This window comes from Bufo gargarizans, chromosome 4 (assembly GCF_014858855.1).
Source record: "Bufo gargarizans isolate SCDJY-AF-19 chromosome 4, ASM1485885v1, whole genome shotgun sequence".
NCBI classification, from domain to species: Eukaryota; Metazoa; Chordata; class Amphibia; order Anura; family Bufonidae; genus Bufo; species Bufo gargarizans.
This window is the reverse complement of record NC_058083.1, coordinates 517,849,869-517,865,335: the sequence shown is the minus strand read 5'-3', so window position 1 is coordinate 517,865,335 and position 15,467 is coordinate 517,849,869. Positions and strand designations below refer to the sequence as shown.

At 46.2% G+C, this 15,467-nt stretch overlaps 1 protein-coding gene across 6 annotated transcripts in view; it reads left to right on the top strand.

Annotated features, from left to right (window-relative positions):
* Positions 1-329: 329 nt before the first annotated feature.
* LOC122934026 (gastrula zinc finger protein XlCGF57.1-like) overlaps positions 330-15,467 on the top strand; it is a 58,200-nt gene continuing 43,062 nt past the window's right edge. The window contains exons 1-3 of one of the 6 annotated variants that reach the window (XM_044289161.1): positions 330-377; positions 2,870-2,997; positions 4,043-4,145. In XM_044289161.1, the coding sequence (XP_044145096.1) occupies positions 353-377; positions 2,870-2,997; positions 4,043-4,145 (256 nt within the window). In that variant the 5' untranslated portion in view covers positions 330-352. Of the gene's footprint in view, positions 378-724; positions 1,471-2,735; positions 2,789-2,812; positions 3,850-4,042; positions 4,146-15,467 lie in introns of those variants that run through there. The other 5 variants (XM_044289164.1, XM_044289162.1, XM_044289166.1 and 2 more) reach the window with 5 other exon arrangements.

Genomic DNA, 15,467 nt, shown 5'->3' with positions numbered 1-15,467 from the left:
GAATACACAGCAGTGAAGAAGACCTCTAGTGAGCATTGTCAGGCCCCGGTATCTGAAGGACGGGGAGGAATCCTGAGCCCAATATCCAGGCCGACACCTCACATCCCGATACATGAGAAAGTCAACAGAGAGAAGATCCTAGAGCTCACCAACAAGATCCTTGAGCTGCTGACTGGAGAGGTGACATCGATGGGAATGCCGGGACATTATACAGTAACGCTATGAAGGGATTTGGGTGATGACGGTATCATTGTGTTGTCAGATTCCTATAAGGTGTCAGGATGTCGCCATCTATTTCTCCATGGAGGAGTCTGAGTATTTAGAAGGACACAAAGATCTGTACAAGAACATCATGATGGAGGATCACCAGCCACCAAGTAAAAGACATGACTAAATACACACATCCTCTCACTAGTTATATGTAAGAAATTAATTGTCACCGTATGTTTTTCCTGCAGTTAAAGAAGAGAGAACAACTCCCAGTCCTCTTCTTTTACAGGATGACAGATGTCCTAGTCCTCTTCTTCTACAAGATGGTTCAGAAGAACATCAAAGCATTCTATATGATGATCAGATAGATGGAAATAAGGTCTCATGAAAGGTTCCCTATGATCTGTAGAAGTGCTGTGAAGATCTTTTGTTCAGTCTTGTTTTGTAAACCAGTATTATATGTTTTATCCTTGTATAATGAGAAAGGTAGAGATGGCAGGATTACAGCTAACTATAGACCTTACATGTCGTCTGGATCTTCTCAGTTTTCTGGTCAGTAGAGACTGCTGGTTGGAATAAGAAAACAACTAGATGCATATATACAGGAGACCTGCATATATTTTTGGGTCAGACAATGAAACCTAGCAGATGTGGATCCACTGTGTCTCTTGAACAGATTTGACATGATTCTGCTCCAAAGTGTGTTATATAAGTGAGCCCCCCCCCCCTCCCTCCACTTTATCCTCTTTACAGGGACGTGGACTTTGTTGCAGGGGAACCACTAGGTTGCTGCACTTGAAGTAGTTTCTGTACAAGTGACTGGTGACCCACGGGGTCAGGAAAGGCAGAACACATGCAGTCCGATAAATGGTCCGTTGTCAGGGCAAGCAGCTCAGGATCAGAACGGAGGTCAGGCAAGGGTCAGGTCATATCAGACAGCAAAGGGTCCAATCTAGAAGTCGGGCAGAAGTCTGTACACAGAACAGGCAAGCAAGCTTTGCAGGAAACTAGCATACTAGAACCTACTGATCAGGCTCCTTTCCATGGCTTGTAGAGATCAGAGTGCGTGCATGCCGGCCCTATAAGAGCCAGAGATAGTGTGTGCACACATGACCTATGGGCAGAGAAGGTCATTATCGGCAGGAAGCAGGCCTCAGCTTGTGTGGGAGGACAGCGTTATTCCAGCAGCCGGGACCACTGGGAAGGGAGAGAGGGATGTCTGTGGGACTGGACCACTGGAGCCCTAAAGCTATGGAGCAGGTAAACCAGGCAGCAGACGTGCCCACCAGCAGGAAGGAGAGGAGCTATAGGCATGGACCACTGCCATAGCAGATAACTCTGCTGTCATTTCATCACTTATTGTCATTGTAATTAATGATCTTTTCTGGTCACATCAAACATTCCACACGACTTCTCCATCAGTCTGCTGACTTTTACAATTTCTGTTTCACAGCTTTTAAATCTGGGTAAAGATCTGACCAATATTAAGGCTGAAGATACATATGTGAGGGATGATGAGCAGATCATAGAGGACATTCCCAAAGATAACCACCCAGGTGAGTAGTAACCACTACATAAAGCAGAGAAGACTCACTGATTCTGCTCCTTCACTGGCTACTGATGACTCATTGTATAGTCAGGTAGTGGTGGCAGTTTGGGGGCCACATATTGTACTTTCCGACAGGTTTTCCTTTATTAGCACACCATTGTTACCGATACCAGGTGTCCCACAGTATTGATCAGAAGGTTGGGGGTTATCACCCATTCTTCTAACTTCTATGAACCCTCTTTCCGTAGTACTTAGAGGCTCTGCTGATACACGTTATTATCTCCTCCAGTGTTTCCTTTTCTTATCTCCAGTAATTGTATTTTACATGGGATTTTCTATGATTTTACATCAGTTCATCTTCTTTCCATTCAGGTTCATACAATATAGGATCCGCTCAGAGTATATATCTCCTATATAAGATCATTCTCCTGACTGACCCTTCAAGGATGGATAGGGATGTGAACAAGATGGCAGAGAGTATAATAAATCTCACCCTAGAGATCCTCCTCCGGCTTACTGGAGAGGTGAGAGATTCTGATGATGTCACGTTATATCATCTTCTCTATGTTTCTAACAGATGGACATGACTGGAGAGGTGAGGAACTCTGGAGATGTATGAGTGATATTTATTACTGCGTCTCTCCATAATCAGGAATACACAGTAGTGAAGAAGACCTCTAGTCAGCGCTGTCAGGCCCCAGTATCTGAAGGACGGGGAGGAATTCTGAGCCCAATATCCAGGCCGACACCTCACTTCCCGATACATGAGAAAGTCAACAGAGACAAGATCCTAGAACTTGCCAACAAGATTAATAAGCTGCTGACTGGAGAGGTGACATCGATGGGAATGCCGGGACATTATACAGTAATGCTATGAAGGGATCTGGGTGATGACTGTATTATTCTGTTGTCAGGTTCCTGTAAGGTGTCAGGATGTCGCCGTCTATTTCTCCATGGAGGAGTCTGAATATTTAGAAGGACACAAACATCTGTACAAGAACATCATGATGGAGGATCACCAGCCACCAAGTAAAAGACATGACTAAATACACACATCCTCTTACTAGTTATATGTAAGAAATTAATTGTCACCGTCTGTTTTTCCTGAAGTTAAAGAAGAAAGAACAACTCCCAGTCCTCTTCTTCTACAGGATGAGAGATGTCCTATTCCTCTTCTTCTACAGGATGGTTCAGAAGAACATCAAAGCATTTCATATGAGGATATAGATGGAAATAAGGTCTCATGAAAGGTTCCCTATGATCTGTAGAAGTGCTGTGAAGATCTTGTGTTCAGTCTTGTTTTATAAACCAGTATTATATGTTTTATCCTTGTATAATGAGAAAGGTAGAGATGGCAGGATTACAGCTAACTATCGACCTTGCATGTCGTCTGGATCTTCTCACAGTTTTCTGGTCAGTAGAGACCTCTGGTTGGAAAAAGGAACCAACTAGATGCATATATATAGAAGACCTGCAGATATTTTTGGTCAGACAATGAAACATGGCACATGTAGATCCACTGTGTCTCTTGAACAGATTTGACATGGTTCGGCTCAAAGTGTGTTATATAAGTGAGCCCCCCTATCCCTGCACTTTATCCCCTGTACAGGGACGTGGACTTTGTTGCAGGGGAACCACTAGGCTGCTGCACTTGAAGTAGTTTCTGTACAAGTGACTGGTGACCCACGGGGTCAGGAAAGGCAGAATACATGCAGTCCGATAAATGGTCTGTTGTCAGGACAAGCAGCTCAGGATCAGAACGGAGGTCAGGCAAGGGTCAGGTCAGACAGCAAAGGGTCCAATCTAGAAGTCAGGCAGAAGTCTGTACACAGAACAAGCTTTGCATGAAACTAGCAAACTAGAACCTATTGATCAGGCTCCTTTCCATGTCTTGTAGAGATTAGAGTGCGTGCATGCCGGCCCTATAAGAGCCAGAGATAGTGTGTGCACACAGAGAAGGTCATTATCGGCAGGAAGCAGGCCTCAGCTTGTGTGGGAGGACAGCGTTATTCCAGCAGCCGGGACCACTGGGAAGGGAGAGAGGGATGTCTGTGGGACTGGACCACCGGAGCCCTAAAGCTATGGAGCAGGTAAACCAGGCAGCAGGCGTGCCCACCAGCAGGAAGGAGAGGAGCTATAGGCATGGACCGCTGCCATAGCAGATAACTCCGCTGTCATTTCATCACTTTTTGTCATTGTAATTAATGATCTTTTCTGGTCACATCAAACATTCCACACGACTTCTCCATCAGTCTGCTGACTTTTGCAATTTCTGTTTCACAGCTTTTAAATCTGGATAAAGATCTGAACAATATTACATCTGAAGATACATATGTGAGGGGTGATGAGCAGATCATAGAGGACATTCCCAAAGATAACCACCCAGGTGAGTAGTAACCACTACATAAAGCAGAGAAGACTCACAGATTCTGCTACTGATGACTCATTGTATAGTCAGGTAGTGGTGGCAGTTTGGGGGTCACACATTGTACTTTCCGACAGGTTTTCCTTTATTAGCACACAATTGTTACCGATACCAGGTGTCCCACAGTATTGACCGGAAGGTTGGGGTTATCACCCATTCTTCTAACTTCTATGAACCCTCTTTCCGTAGTACTTAGAGGCTTTACTGACACTTCAGAATTTTTGGAAATAGGAAAAGCCTTATGGTAGAGCTGAAATAAAAAGAGCCACCAATGAACAGTAGCCGCTGCCTGTCTGACCATAAAGATCTCACAATGTTCTGCCCTAAAGAAGTAATCATAGGAGGAAAAATCCCCAGTGGTCAGTGACAGCTTGCCGGCCATTCTGCTCACCCCTTCCTGCTAAAGTCTTCAGTGCTATACCCCACTCTCCCCAGGGCTCTGACCAATCCCAGTATATGGGGCCCCAAAATATCTCATGGCAGCTGTTAAATGGTCCCTTGTTGACACCTCAGAGAACACAGTCACAGTCCTGGTCTGACAACATATAGGATTATTGTATGTGCAGAGAGGTTTTATAGGGGAGCAGTTCTCTATTTGCCTTACACCGTGTGTTATCGGGTTCTAGACACAAATTGTAAACCCGGTGGTGTCCTAGTATCACACCCAAACGGGGGGGGGGGGGTAATTGTGTAATCAATATTGGAGCCACCTATAGACTGTATCTAGTAGTTCAAAAAGTAATGCATTCTTTGAATGTTGGTTTCCATGAAAACTTCATTTTCACTGGAATAATACAATTTTCTTTTTATAACTGTTTCGATGCAAATACAGAGCGACCATTATTCAAAATCCATTAAAGGGAACCTGTCATCAGAAGTGGCCTATTTATTTATTGTATTTATGTTCTGCATTTATATAGCGCTACTATATTCAGCAGGGCTCTACAGACATTAGGATCACACTGTCCCCAATGGGACTTGCCATCTAAGTTCCCTATCAGTATGTCTTTTGGAGTGTGTTATTGACCTATTTACATGTCCCCACTGTACAAGCTGCCAGCTTTCAGAAACTGGTTTTGTTAAATTTTGACAATCAGGTTGTTTGTAGGAAAATAGCTCCGGTAGTCACTGGGGCGTACCGCTGGATAAGGCGAGACACAGCGTCATCTCTATCCTGCCCAACTTAGTCTCACAGAGCTCTGCTGGCTTCTTGATGTCAGCTCCTGGCAATGGGAAATATGGCACAGCAGAAGACATTATCAGGGATCTTGACATCCGCTGACTGTGGTCCCGGCATCTCCTAGGCAAACACAGTTAGTGCTTGAAGCCGGGGTGTATACATATCTGCATGCTTCACATGTCAGGATCCCTGTGCCGGAACGAGGTCTTCTGTGTCTGTGTGAGATTTCTCACTGCCAGGAGCTGACATCAGGAAGCCAGCGGAGGTCTGCAAGAGCAAACTGGGCAGGATAGAGGAGATGACTCCGTTACTCGCCTTATCCAGCGGTACGCCCCAGTAACTCCTGTTTGGTGACATCAGGTACATTTTAAAAGTGGCTTTTTCCTGCAAACAACCTGATTGGTTTTGTTGAATTTGGCAGCTGGTACAGTGGGGACATGTAAATAGCTCCATAGGCCACTTCTGGTAACAGGTTCCCTTTAATGGATTTTTAATAATGGCCGTCCCTTTATTTGCATAGAAACAGTTATAAACAATTTTCACTGGAATAATAAAAGTTAAGTTTTCATGCAAACCAACATTCAGAGGAGAATTGCTACTGGATGCAGTCTATAGGTGGCTGCAATATTCATTACACAATTTCCCTCTCCCTGATTGGGTGTGAATCCCAGGACTCCATCGGTGTAGGATTTATGTCTAGAACCCCGATAACACACGGTGTAAGGAAGAATGTGAATTACACAAATTACTTGAATGTGGACATGACAGCTTCACCAATCTCTGGACTCCAGGATTATGCAATTTAGTGATTTTTGTTCATTTTTTGGCCCCCTGTTTGGGTTTAATTTTTCTTTGTCTAGTGGAAGACCGCATCAGAGGACTGCATCTGGTATTCTAAGTTGATAATATGATGGTGATAACGGAGGTGGACATCGTTCTTGCTCCTCCCTCTGCTCTCCCTTTTCATGGGCATGGTGGGGGAGTGATAATCTGTCCTTTCTCTGCTGTCCCCTTTCCCCTATTGGGGTCACCATTTTATGTAGATAGCAGTGGACTGATGATGTCCTGAGATTTGGGGTGAGGATCCATGACACGCATTCTGTGCCCCGGATTCCTCTTCCCCTCACTGGGAGTGAGGGTCACTCTGACTCATCTCGGGGGTACCTCCTCTCCCAGGGGATATTCATCTGCCTTTATATCCCTTATAGATCACAATGGTTAGCGGCTCTTGTACCTTTGCTCCTCCTCACGCTCGCGTGTGTGTGGGGGGGGGGGGGGGAGGACACTTGACAGTGCCCCAAGTACTTTTTCCCCTCACCCATGACAGCACCCATGCGACTAGGTCCTTCCACCCAGGACAGGGAACCTGAAGAGAGAAAATGGTTCACACCCCCACCACACCTTAGTTCAGGTTTCCTGTCCTGAGGGATGTACCTAGGGACCTTTTGCTCTTAGCTTGGGTTCACACCCTAGGGCTGGGGAAGGTCCGGGTGTACGCACTGTGAAGGGGCCTATCCCATGTAGCGTTAGCCTCCTCAGGGAGCAGTTCATCAAGTCTGCCTGCCTCCTCACAGCCTCTAGTAGAGCTGTTGTGGCCATGTTCAAGGTACCAAACTGAGCAGAATGGAGGCTGAACGGAGGCAAACTGATGCATTCTAAACGGATCCTTATCCATTCAGAATGCATTGGGGCTAAACTGATCCGTTTTGGGCCACATGTGAGAGCCCTGAAACTGATCTATTGATCTTGATTCACTGAATAAACATGCATGCAAGTTTTCTCTAAGGATTTGCAAGGTCTGCACGTCGGTATATATCCTACACACCACTGATTACACTCAGGCTCATGGTAGTTCACAGGTCATCATAGGTTATCAAGTTAGTACATAGGTTAGTACACGGATATGTTACCAACATTCGTTGGTTTGTACGTTACCCTCCCCTGTGTTGGTACTGATGCCTGCTTGGTTGGTATATACGGACGTGCAGACCTTGCAAAACCTTAGAGAAAACTTGCATGCATGTTTATTCAGTAGATCAAGATCAATAGAACTTGTATAAGTTTTGATATAAAGGAGCGCTTGAAGAAACAACGTACAAGTGGGGACTTATCACTATAGGTACCACAGTGACCCCTAGAGGTGGAGACTCACTAGTAGTTTTATTTTTATTCTGATTATAGTTTTTAGTGATCTTACAAAATATATGTACAGTACAGACCAAAAGTTTGGGGCTTCAAGAGGTAGTCACCTGAAATGGTCTTCCAACAGTCTTGAAGGAGTTCCCAGAGATGCTTAGCACTTGTTGGCCCTTTTGCCTTTACTCTGCGGTCCAGCTCACCCCAAACCATCTCGATTGGGTTCAGGTCCGGTGACTGTGGAGGCCAGGTCATCTGGCGCAGCACCCCATCCCTCTCCTTCATGGTCAAATAGCCCTTACACAGCCTGGAGGTGTGTTTGGGGTCATTGTCCTGTTGAAAAAAACGGAATTAGACTTACCGGTAATTCAGTTTCCATGAAATCACCATGACGGCCACAAGGAGAGATTGACCCATGACCTCTGTGGGGGCAGCAAACAGAGAAGAGGTTAAATTGCCCCCTCCCACCACCGCACCTCAGTGTTCCAAAGATATCAAGTGCCAGAAGTGTCCTAGTATTTCCCAGTATTACACCATACCAGAAAAATACAGGTGAAAAAATTTCAACAAAAGAAGGGGAGGGAATGTATCATGGTGATTTCATGGAAACTGAATTACCGGTAAGTCTAATTCCGGTTTTCCCATATCATCACCATGACCTTTGCTGAAAGAGCAGGGGCCTCCCTGGATGATATATGCAGGGCCGCCTCCTGGTCTAGTATTCACACATTTGTGAAACATTACCGTTTGGACTTTTCTGGAACCTCTGGCCTCTCCTTTGGTCAGAAGGTTCTCCAAGCGGTTGCCCCCACCCATAAAAAATAATTTTATAACTCTCCTTGTGGCCGTCATGGTATGGTAGAGTGAGCTCTAATATTGGAAGGAGGATCCAGATTCTGATTCTTATAACATAAGGTAATAGTGTCCTTAATCCATCTTGCAATGGAGGATTTTGAGGCCCTGGATCCCTTATTCCTTCCAGCAAATTGGACAAGCAGATTGTCAGACTTCCTGAAGTCCCTAGTGGCTTCCAAGTATCTAATGACTGTACGCCTAACATCAAGGAAATGAAATTTCTCTTCCTCCTGATCCTTGGGATTGTTGAAGAAGGATGGAAGTAGGATCTCCGGGCCTCTGTTGCGGTCTGAGGCCACCTTTGGCAGGAAACCTGGGTCTAGTTTAAGCACAATCTTATCCTCAGTGATGGTAAGGTATGGTTCCCTAATGGAGAGAGCCTGAATCTCTCCCAGTCTCTTGGCAGAGGTAATTGCTATAAGAAAGGCAGTTTTGAATGAAAGCAACTTAATTGAACAATCCTCCAATGGCGCAAATGGGGAACACATAAGATTGTTGAGAACTAAATTTAAGTCCCAGGTTGGGCTGTGGGACCTAAGCGTGGGTCTCAGTCTACGGGCAGCTCTAATGAATCGTTTGATCCATCTATGGTCTGCCAGGTCGGAGTCAAAGAAGGCGCTCAATGCCGAAATTTGAACCTTTAAGGTGGATGGAGAGAGGCCCATGTCCAGGCCCCTTTGTAGAAATTCCAGAATTTTCTGGATATTGGGCCCCACAGAATTTGGATTCTCCTCGCCCGACCATGAGCAGAATCTCTTCCAGACCTTCAGGTATATCGCGGAAGTTACTTTTTTCCTAGAACATCTCAGGGTGGCTATAACCTGGTCTGACAGGCCCTGCGACTTTAAGAGGGAGACCTCAGGATCCAAGCTGTGAGCTTCAGGAACTCCGGATGAGGATGTAGCAAAGGACCCTGGTATAGGATGTCCCCCCTGAGTGGGAGTCTCACTGGTTCGAATATTGCTAGCTTTAATAGAGGAGCGAACCAACTTCTCTTTGGCAAGAACGGAGCGATCAATATTACCGTGGTTCTCCCCTCCTGAATCTTCTGAATGACCCTCGGGATGAGCTGCAATGGAGGGAATGCGTACCCTAGATCCCAGCACCATTTTAGGGAGAAGGCGTCTACTCTCCAGGGATGGTCCCCGGCATTTAGGGAGCAGAATGTTTGCACTTTCGTGTTTCTCCTTGATGCGAACAGGTCTATTGTAGGAAACCCCCATCTTTGGGTTAGCATATTGAAGACCTCTGGGTTCAGTGCCCACTCTGTATGATCTACCACCTGTCTGCTCAAAAAGTCCGCTTCTAGATTCTGGGATCCCTTCAGGTGCATTGCTGAGATGGACTTTAGTTCCTTTTCTGCAAAGGAGAAGATTTCCTCTGAGATACTCTGGAGTCTCCTTGATCGAGTACCCCCCGGGTGTTTCAAGTAGGAGACCACGGTCACGTTGTCCGATAGGACTTTCACGTGCTGATTTCTTATCAATTGCTTGGCGGCGAGAAGGGCTTCTCTTACCGCATACAGCTCCCTGAAATTTGAAGACTGGGCAGATATCAGACGCTTCCACGTTCCTTGGAAATAGGCTCTGTCGATTTTTGCTCCCCAACCGGATTGGCTGGCGTCCGTGAAGATGGTAATTGACGGTGATCTGATCCATGGGACTCCCTGGGACAGATTCTTCTCCTTCGTCCACCATTAGAGGGACCTCTTTACTAATCCTGGGATTGGGAGCTTGGAGTCCAGAGAACCCTTCTTCTTGTTCCAGTGGGACAATAGCCAGGTCTGAATCACACGGCAGTGAGCCTGTGCCCACTCGACAGAGGGTATACAGGAGGTTAGGAGGCCGAGTAGGCTCATTGCTTCCCTCACTGAGCATTTTTTCCGGCGTTGGAAGTGCCTCACCTTGTTTATCAGGGACTGGATTTTGCTCTGTGGAAGAAAAGTTGACTGAGTTACGGAGTCTAGAGTAACTCCCAGGAATCTCACCTTCTGAGACTTGGGTTCGTTCACTATCCAGCCTAGTTGAGATAGGCGGGACAGAAATACTTCCAGGTCCGACAGCAGGAGATCTTTTGAGTCCGCTATGACTAGGAGATCGTCCAGATATGGCACTATATTTAATCCCTCCTGTCTGAGTGGGGCTATCATCTCTATCACAAGTTTGGTGAAGAGCCTTGGAGCGGCTGAAATCCCGAAGGGTAGTGCTATAAACTGGAAATGACGAATCCGATTGGAAGGGTCTAGGATAGCAAATCTTAGAAACCTCTGGTGATCTGGGTGAATGGGGACGTGCAGCGTCTTTCAGGTCGACCGAGCACATAAATGCCCCTAGCTTTATCAACGGTACTAAGGATTTGAGAGACTCCATCTTGAACTTCCTGTAAAGAATAAACTTGTTCAGTTGTTTCAAGTTTATGATGGTCCGGAAGTCTCCTTCCTTTTTCCTTACTAAAAATAGGGTTGAATAGTACCCTTGACCCCTCTGAGATGCGGGGACCGGGATTACAGCACCCTTCTTCACCAAGTCCTGGACTCCTTGAAAGATATTTAGGTTGGAGAATCTGGTAGGCATTTTTGTGACGACGAATCTTGTAGGGGGAGAGAGGTGAACTCGATCCTAACTATAGGTACATAGACCTGGTTACAGACGTTGCCGCAATGTTGGTCTTGATGTTAAACATGGAGGCCTCCCAAGCTTTCCTTAAAAGGGCATCTGCCTTCCGCTCCATAGCATCCTACAATTGGGCAGCATCCTCAAACGGCAGGGCAGTTTATTTGTTAACCTTCGCCACCTGCACGTCAACTTTAGGGGTCCCGTCAAACAGCTTAGACTGAGAGGGGTCGAATAATAATCTTTTTTTTTTTTTTTTTTTTTTTTTTTTTTATTCTTTGGAAATCCCCAATCGTTTTTCTGGTTCTGACAATTCCTCCAGAAATGTGTCTAATGTGTTCGTTTATGGGGAAGACCTTGGATTTTTTTCACCTTGAGTCCCCCAAACATTTCGTCCTGAATGGAAACGGACCTAGGGGTCTCTTCAATCCCCATTGTTGCTCTGACTGCCTTTAGCAAGTCACTCATCTCCTCCGAGGAAAAATAAAACTTCCTATTATTTTCGTATATCTCCCCCTCAGAGAGAGATGGATCATCCTCCCACTGCGTGGAAGTAGAAGCTTTATCGCCTGCATCCTCGGATCCGGAGGAAATAATCCTGGAACGCGGACGCTTGCGAGAAGGCTCGTCCTGGGGATCAGACGGAGCAACTCTAGCGGCCCGGATTTCTTCCTGAACCACTGATCTGATATTTTCCATAAGGGACGATTGTTCCTGCTGGATCACATCAGAAATACATGCTTTACAAAGCTTCTTTCCATATTCGTCAGGCAGTTTCCTTGCGCAAGAGATGCAGCGAGGAGATTTTTTAAACTTTTTTTGCGCCTCTTTAGCCTGAAACAGATATGGAAATAGCGGTATCAGAAATAAGACTTGGCAAAAATACAGTGCCATAAGACAAGCGGACCCCCAGAGGGATACTTACAGGAGGCAGAGGGGGGGCATCAAGCTCCATAACAGTTTGTACCTCAGGACCTGACATTTTTGTGAAGTAAAATGCAGCTGCAGTACTCACAGACCTCAGATCAGCGTCCTATGGCTGCTCCCGCCTTTTATTCAAACTGCTCTGCTCCTGCGCTTACTTCCGGGTTGCGTCCGAACCCGGAAGTGACGTCACCGATGTCGGCGTGCGCACACGCCGGCCGCCACCAGCCCGACCCACAGGAGAGGAGGAGGAGGAAGATTGCGGCCCGGGAGCAGGCTCCAGACCAGCCGGGGCGAGTCCTCCCGATACGATACCCCCCAGCCCAGCATGAGCACGCGGCCGCCGGCGGACTGGGGGAGCTCCGACGAGCCTCAGGTAACCAGGAGGCCCCTGGAGACGAAGAAAAATAATAAAAACGAAATCCTATCTTCATCTCCCTGCCGGGCCGCAGGGAGACTCTTCTCTGACCCTGGCCACAGTGGGGACAGGAACACTGAGGTGCGGTGGTGGGAGGGGGCAATTTAACCTCTTCTCTGTTTCCTGCCCCCACAGAGGTCATGGGTCAATCTCTCCTTGTGGCCGTCATGGTGATGATATGGGAAATAAATGATGGTCCAACTAAACGCAAACCGGATGGAATAGCATGCCGCTGCAAGATGCTGTGGTAGCCATGCTGGTTCAGTATGCCTTCAGTTTTGAATAAATCCCCAACAGTGTCACCAGCAAAGCACCCCCACACCTCCTCCTCCATGCTTCACGGTGGGAACCAGGCATGTAGAGTCCATCCGTTCACCTTTTCTGTGTCGCACAAAGACACAGTGGTTGGAACCAAAGATCTCAAATTTGGACTCATCAGACCAAAAGCACAGATTTCCACTGGTCTAATGTCTATTCCTTGTGTTCTTTAGCCCAAACAAGTCTCTTCTGCTTGTTGCCTGTCCTTAGCAGTGGTTTCCTAGCAGATATTCTACCATGAAGGCCTGATTCACACAGTCTCCTCTTAACAGTTGTTCTAGAGATGTGTCTGCTGTTAGAACTCTGTATGGCATTGACCTGGTCTCTAATCTGAGCTGCTGTTAACCTGCGATTTCTGAGTCTGGTGACTCGGATGAACTTATCCTCCGCAGCAGACGTGACTCTTGGTCTTCCTTTCCTGCGGCGGTCCGCATGTGAGCCAGTTTCTTTGTAGCGCTTAATGGTTTTTGTGACTGCACTTGGGGACACTTTCAAAGTTTTCCCAATTTTTCGGACTGACTGACCTTCATTTCTTAAAGTAATGATGGCCACTCGTTTTTCTTTACTTAGCTGCTTTTTTCTTGCCATAATACAAATTCTAACAGTCTATTCCGTAGGACTATCAGCTGTGTATCCACCTGACCTCTCCACAACGCAACTGATGGTCCCAACCCCATTTATAAGGCAAGAAATCCCACTTATTTTTTTTTTGTAAATTCTTTATTTATGTTTTCATTTTCATTTTCATTTCCAAGTACCAAGGATCAGTGCAGTCATAAAACAGAGAATGAACTGATATCACAGAGTAAAATGAAATTGTAACAAATGACAACTGTTAAGCGAAGAGGCCGAGTACCCAATGGGTTACTACACCGGCATATGTGGAACAATATGAGCAATCTAGGTCACAGACAGACAAATGATGGAAATGAGAAAAAAGAAAAGAAAAAGAACAAAGGGGGGAAAAGATGAAGTAATTAAAGAAAGGGAAAAAAGGGGGGGGGAGGGGAAGAGGGAGCGGAAAGGCAGCAACAGACCTCACTCTCACGGCTGTGCTAGAAGCGTCCTGCATTCTGCTGAATCATAGAACTCCATCCAATGGCTCCAAGTTTTAGTAAACCTCTTCTCAGTGCGCCTTAATGTAGAGGTGAGATCTTCCATTCTCATGGTCTCCTGGATTTTGTTGATCCACATGGAAACAGAGGGAACAGTTGGTTGCCTCCAGAGAGACGGAATACAAGCTCTTGCAGCGTTCACCAGATGTCTAACCACAGACCTTTTGTAGGAGGAGAGAGGAATCTCGCACTGATGGAGTAGGAAGAACCCCGGTGTTTTAGGGAGAGTATATGTGGTGAATTTAGATGTAATTGACCAGACCGAGTCCCAAAAACCGGAGAGACAAGGACAGCTCCAGAATGTGTGTAGGATAGTGCCTCTCTCCGAGCCACAACGCCAACATAAAGGCGAGGTATGCGGAAAAATGGAGTGAAGTCTAGTAGGGACCCTATACCAACGGGACATCAGTTTGAAACCAGCCTCCTGAACATTGCTGGCAATAGATGTTTTGTGAACGCATGTGTACAGCCTTAGTCTCTGTTCCGATGAAAGTGTGGAATCTATATCCGCTTCCCATTGGGAGATAAAGTTAGGAGGGGGTTGATTGGCCGGATTGAGTAGTAGGTAGTACATTCGAGAAAGGGTGCGGCGCGACACACCTGATTGGTCACATAGAAACTCAAAGTCAGTTTTTTCACGGACATAGGACTCTGCCGGAAGGAGAGTAGCCATGAAGTGTTTAAGTTGACGAGACTACCAGGGGTTAATGGTAGGGATACCCGACATCTCCGAGACTTGTTGGGGGGAAAGCCACACATTCGAGGCGATCAAATGATGGGCCCTGAATTTGTTGCAGTTTACCAAAGTTCGAAAGGGACCTTGTTCCAACCCCGGGGGGAATTGTGGATTACCCAAAAGAGGGAACATAGGAGAGGGGGAAGGAGAGATATTGGGGTGATTCTGAATGGAGGAGAAGACCTTCAGTGAGGGACCTATGGTTGGGTGTAAACGAGCATCAAGCGGTATGTAGGTGTCTAACCATGGAGTAGCAGGCAAAGGAGTGGACAGAAAAGATTGTTCGACCGAGATCCATTGTTTATAGGCTTTGTGTCGACACCAGTCTACAATTCTGAGGAGGTGAGATGCTCTGTGGTATGAAATAAAGTCAGGTAGACCTAGTCCACCTTCCAGTTTAGGCCGAAAAAGTATCGACCTAGCAATCCTGGACGGTTTGCCAGCCCAAATAAATTGAGACAATATCTTCAAGAGATTGTGAAAAAAGAGTCTAGGAATATGGACCGGAAGGGCTTGAAAGAAGTAGAGGATTTTTGGTAATATGTTCATTTTAAAGATAGAAATCCTACCAAACCATGAAAACGTGCCTTTATGCCACCTATCTAGGTCAGACTTTATGGCCTGGAGAAGAGGCGGGTAGTTAACCTGGTAAAGGTCAGAGAGTGTGGGGGTCAAGAATATTCCAAGGTACTTTAGAGACGAGCGTGCCCATCTAAAGGGGAAGTTCTCGGCAATCGACGTGACCGTGGCAGACGGGAGATTAATGTTTAAGGCTTCAGATTTCTGATAATTAATCTTAAAGTTCGAAAGGTGGGCGTATATTTTGAGCTCCCTCATCAGGTTTGGGATGGTAACCCTCGGGTTGGTGAGGAAAAATAGAAGATCATCAGCGTAGGCTGCGACTTTATGTGAGGTCCCAAGTATCTGTAAACCAGCAATATCGGGGTTCCCCCTAATGTGACATAGAAGCGGTTCTAGGCATAGAACAA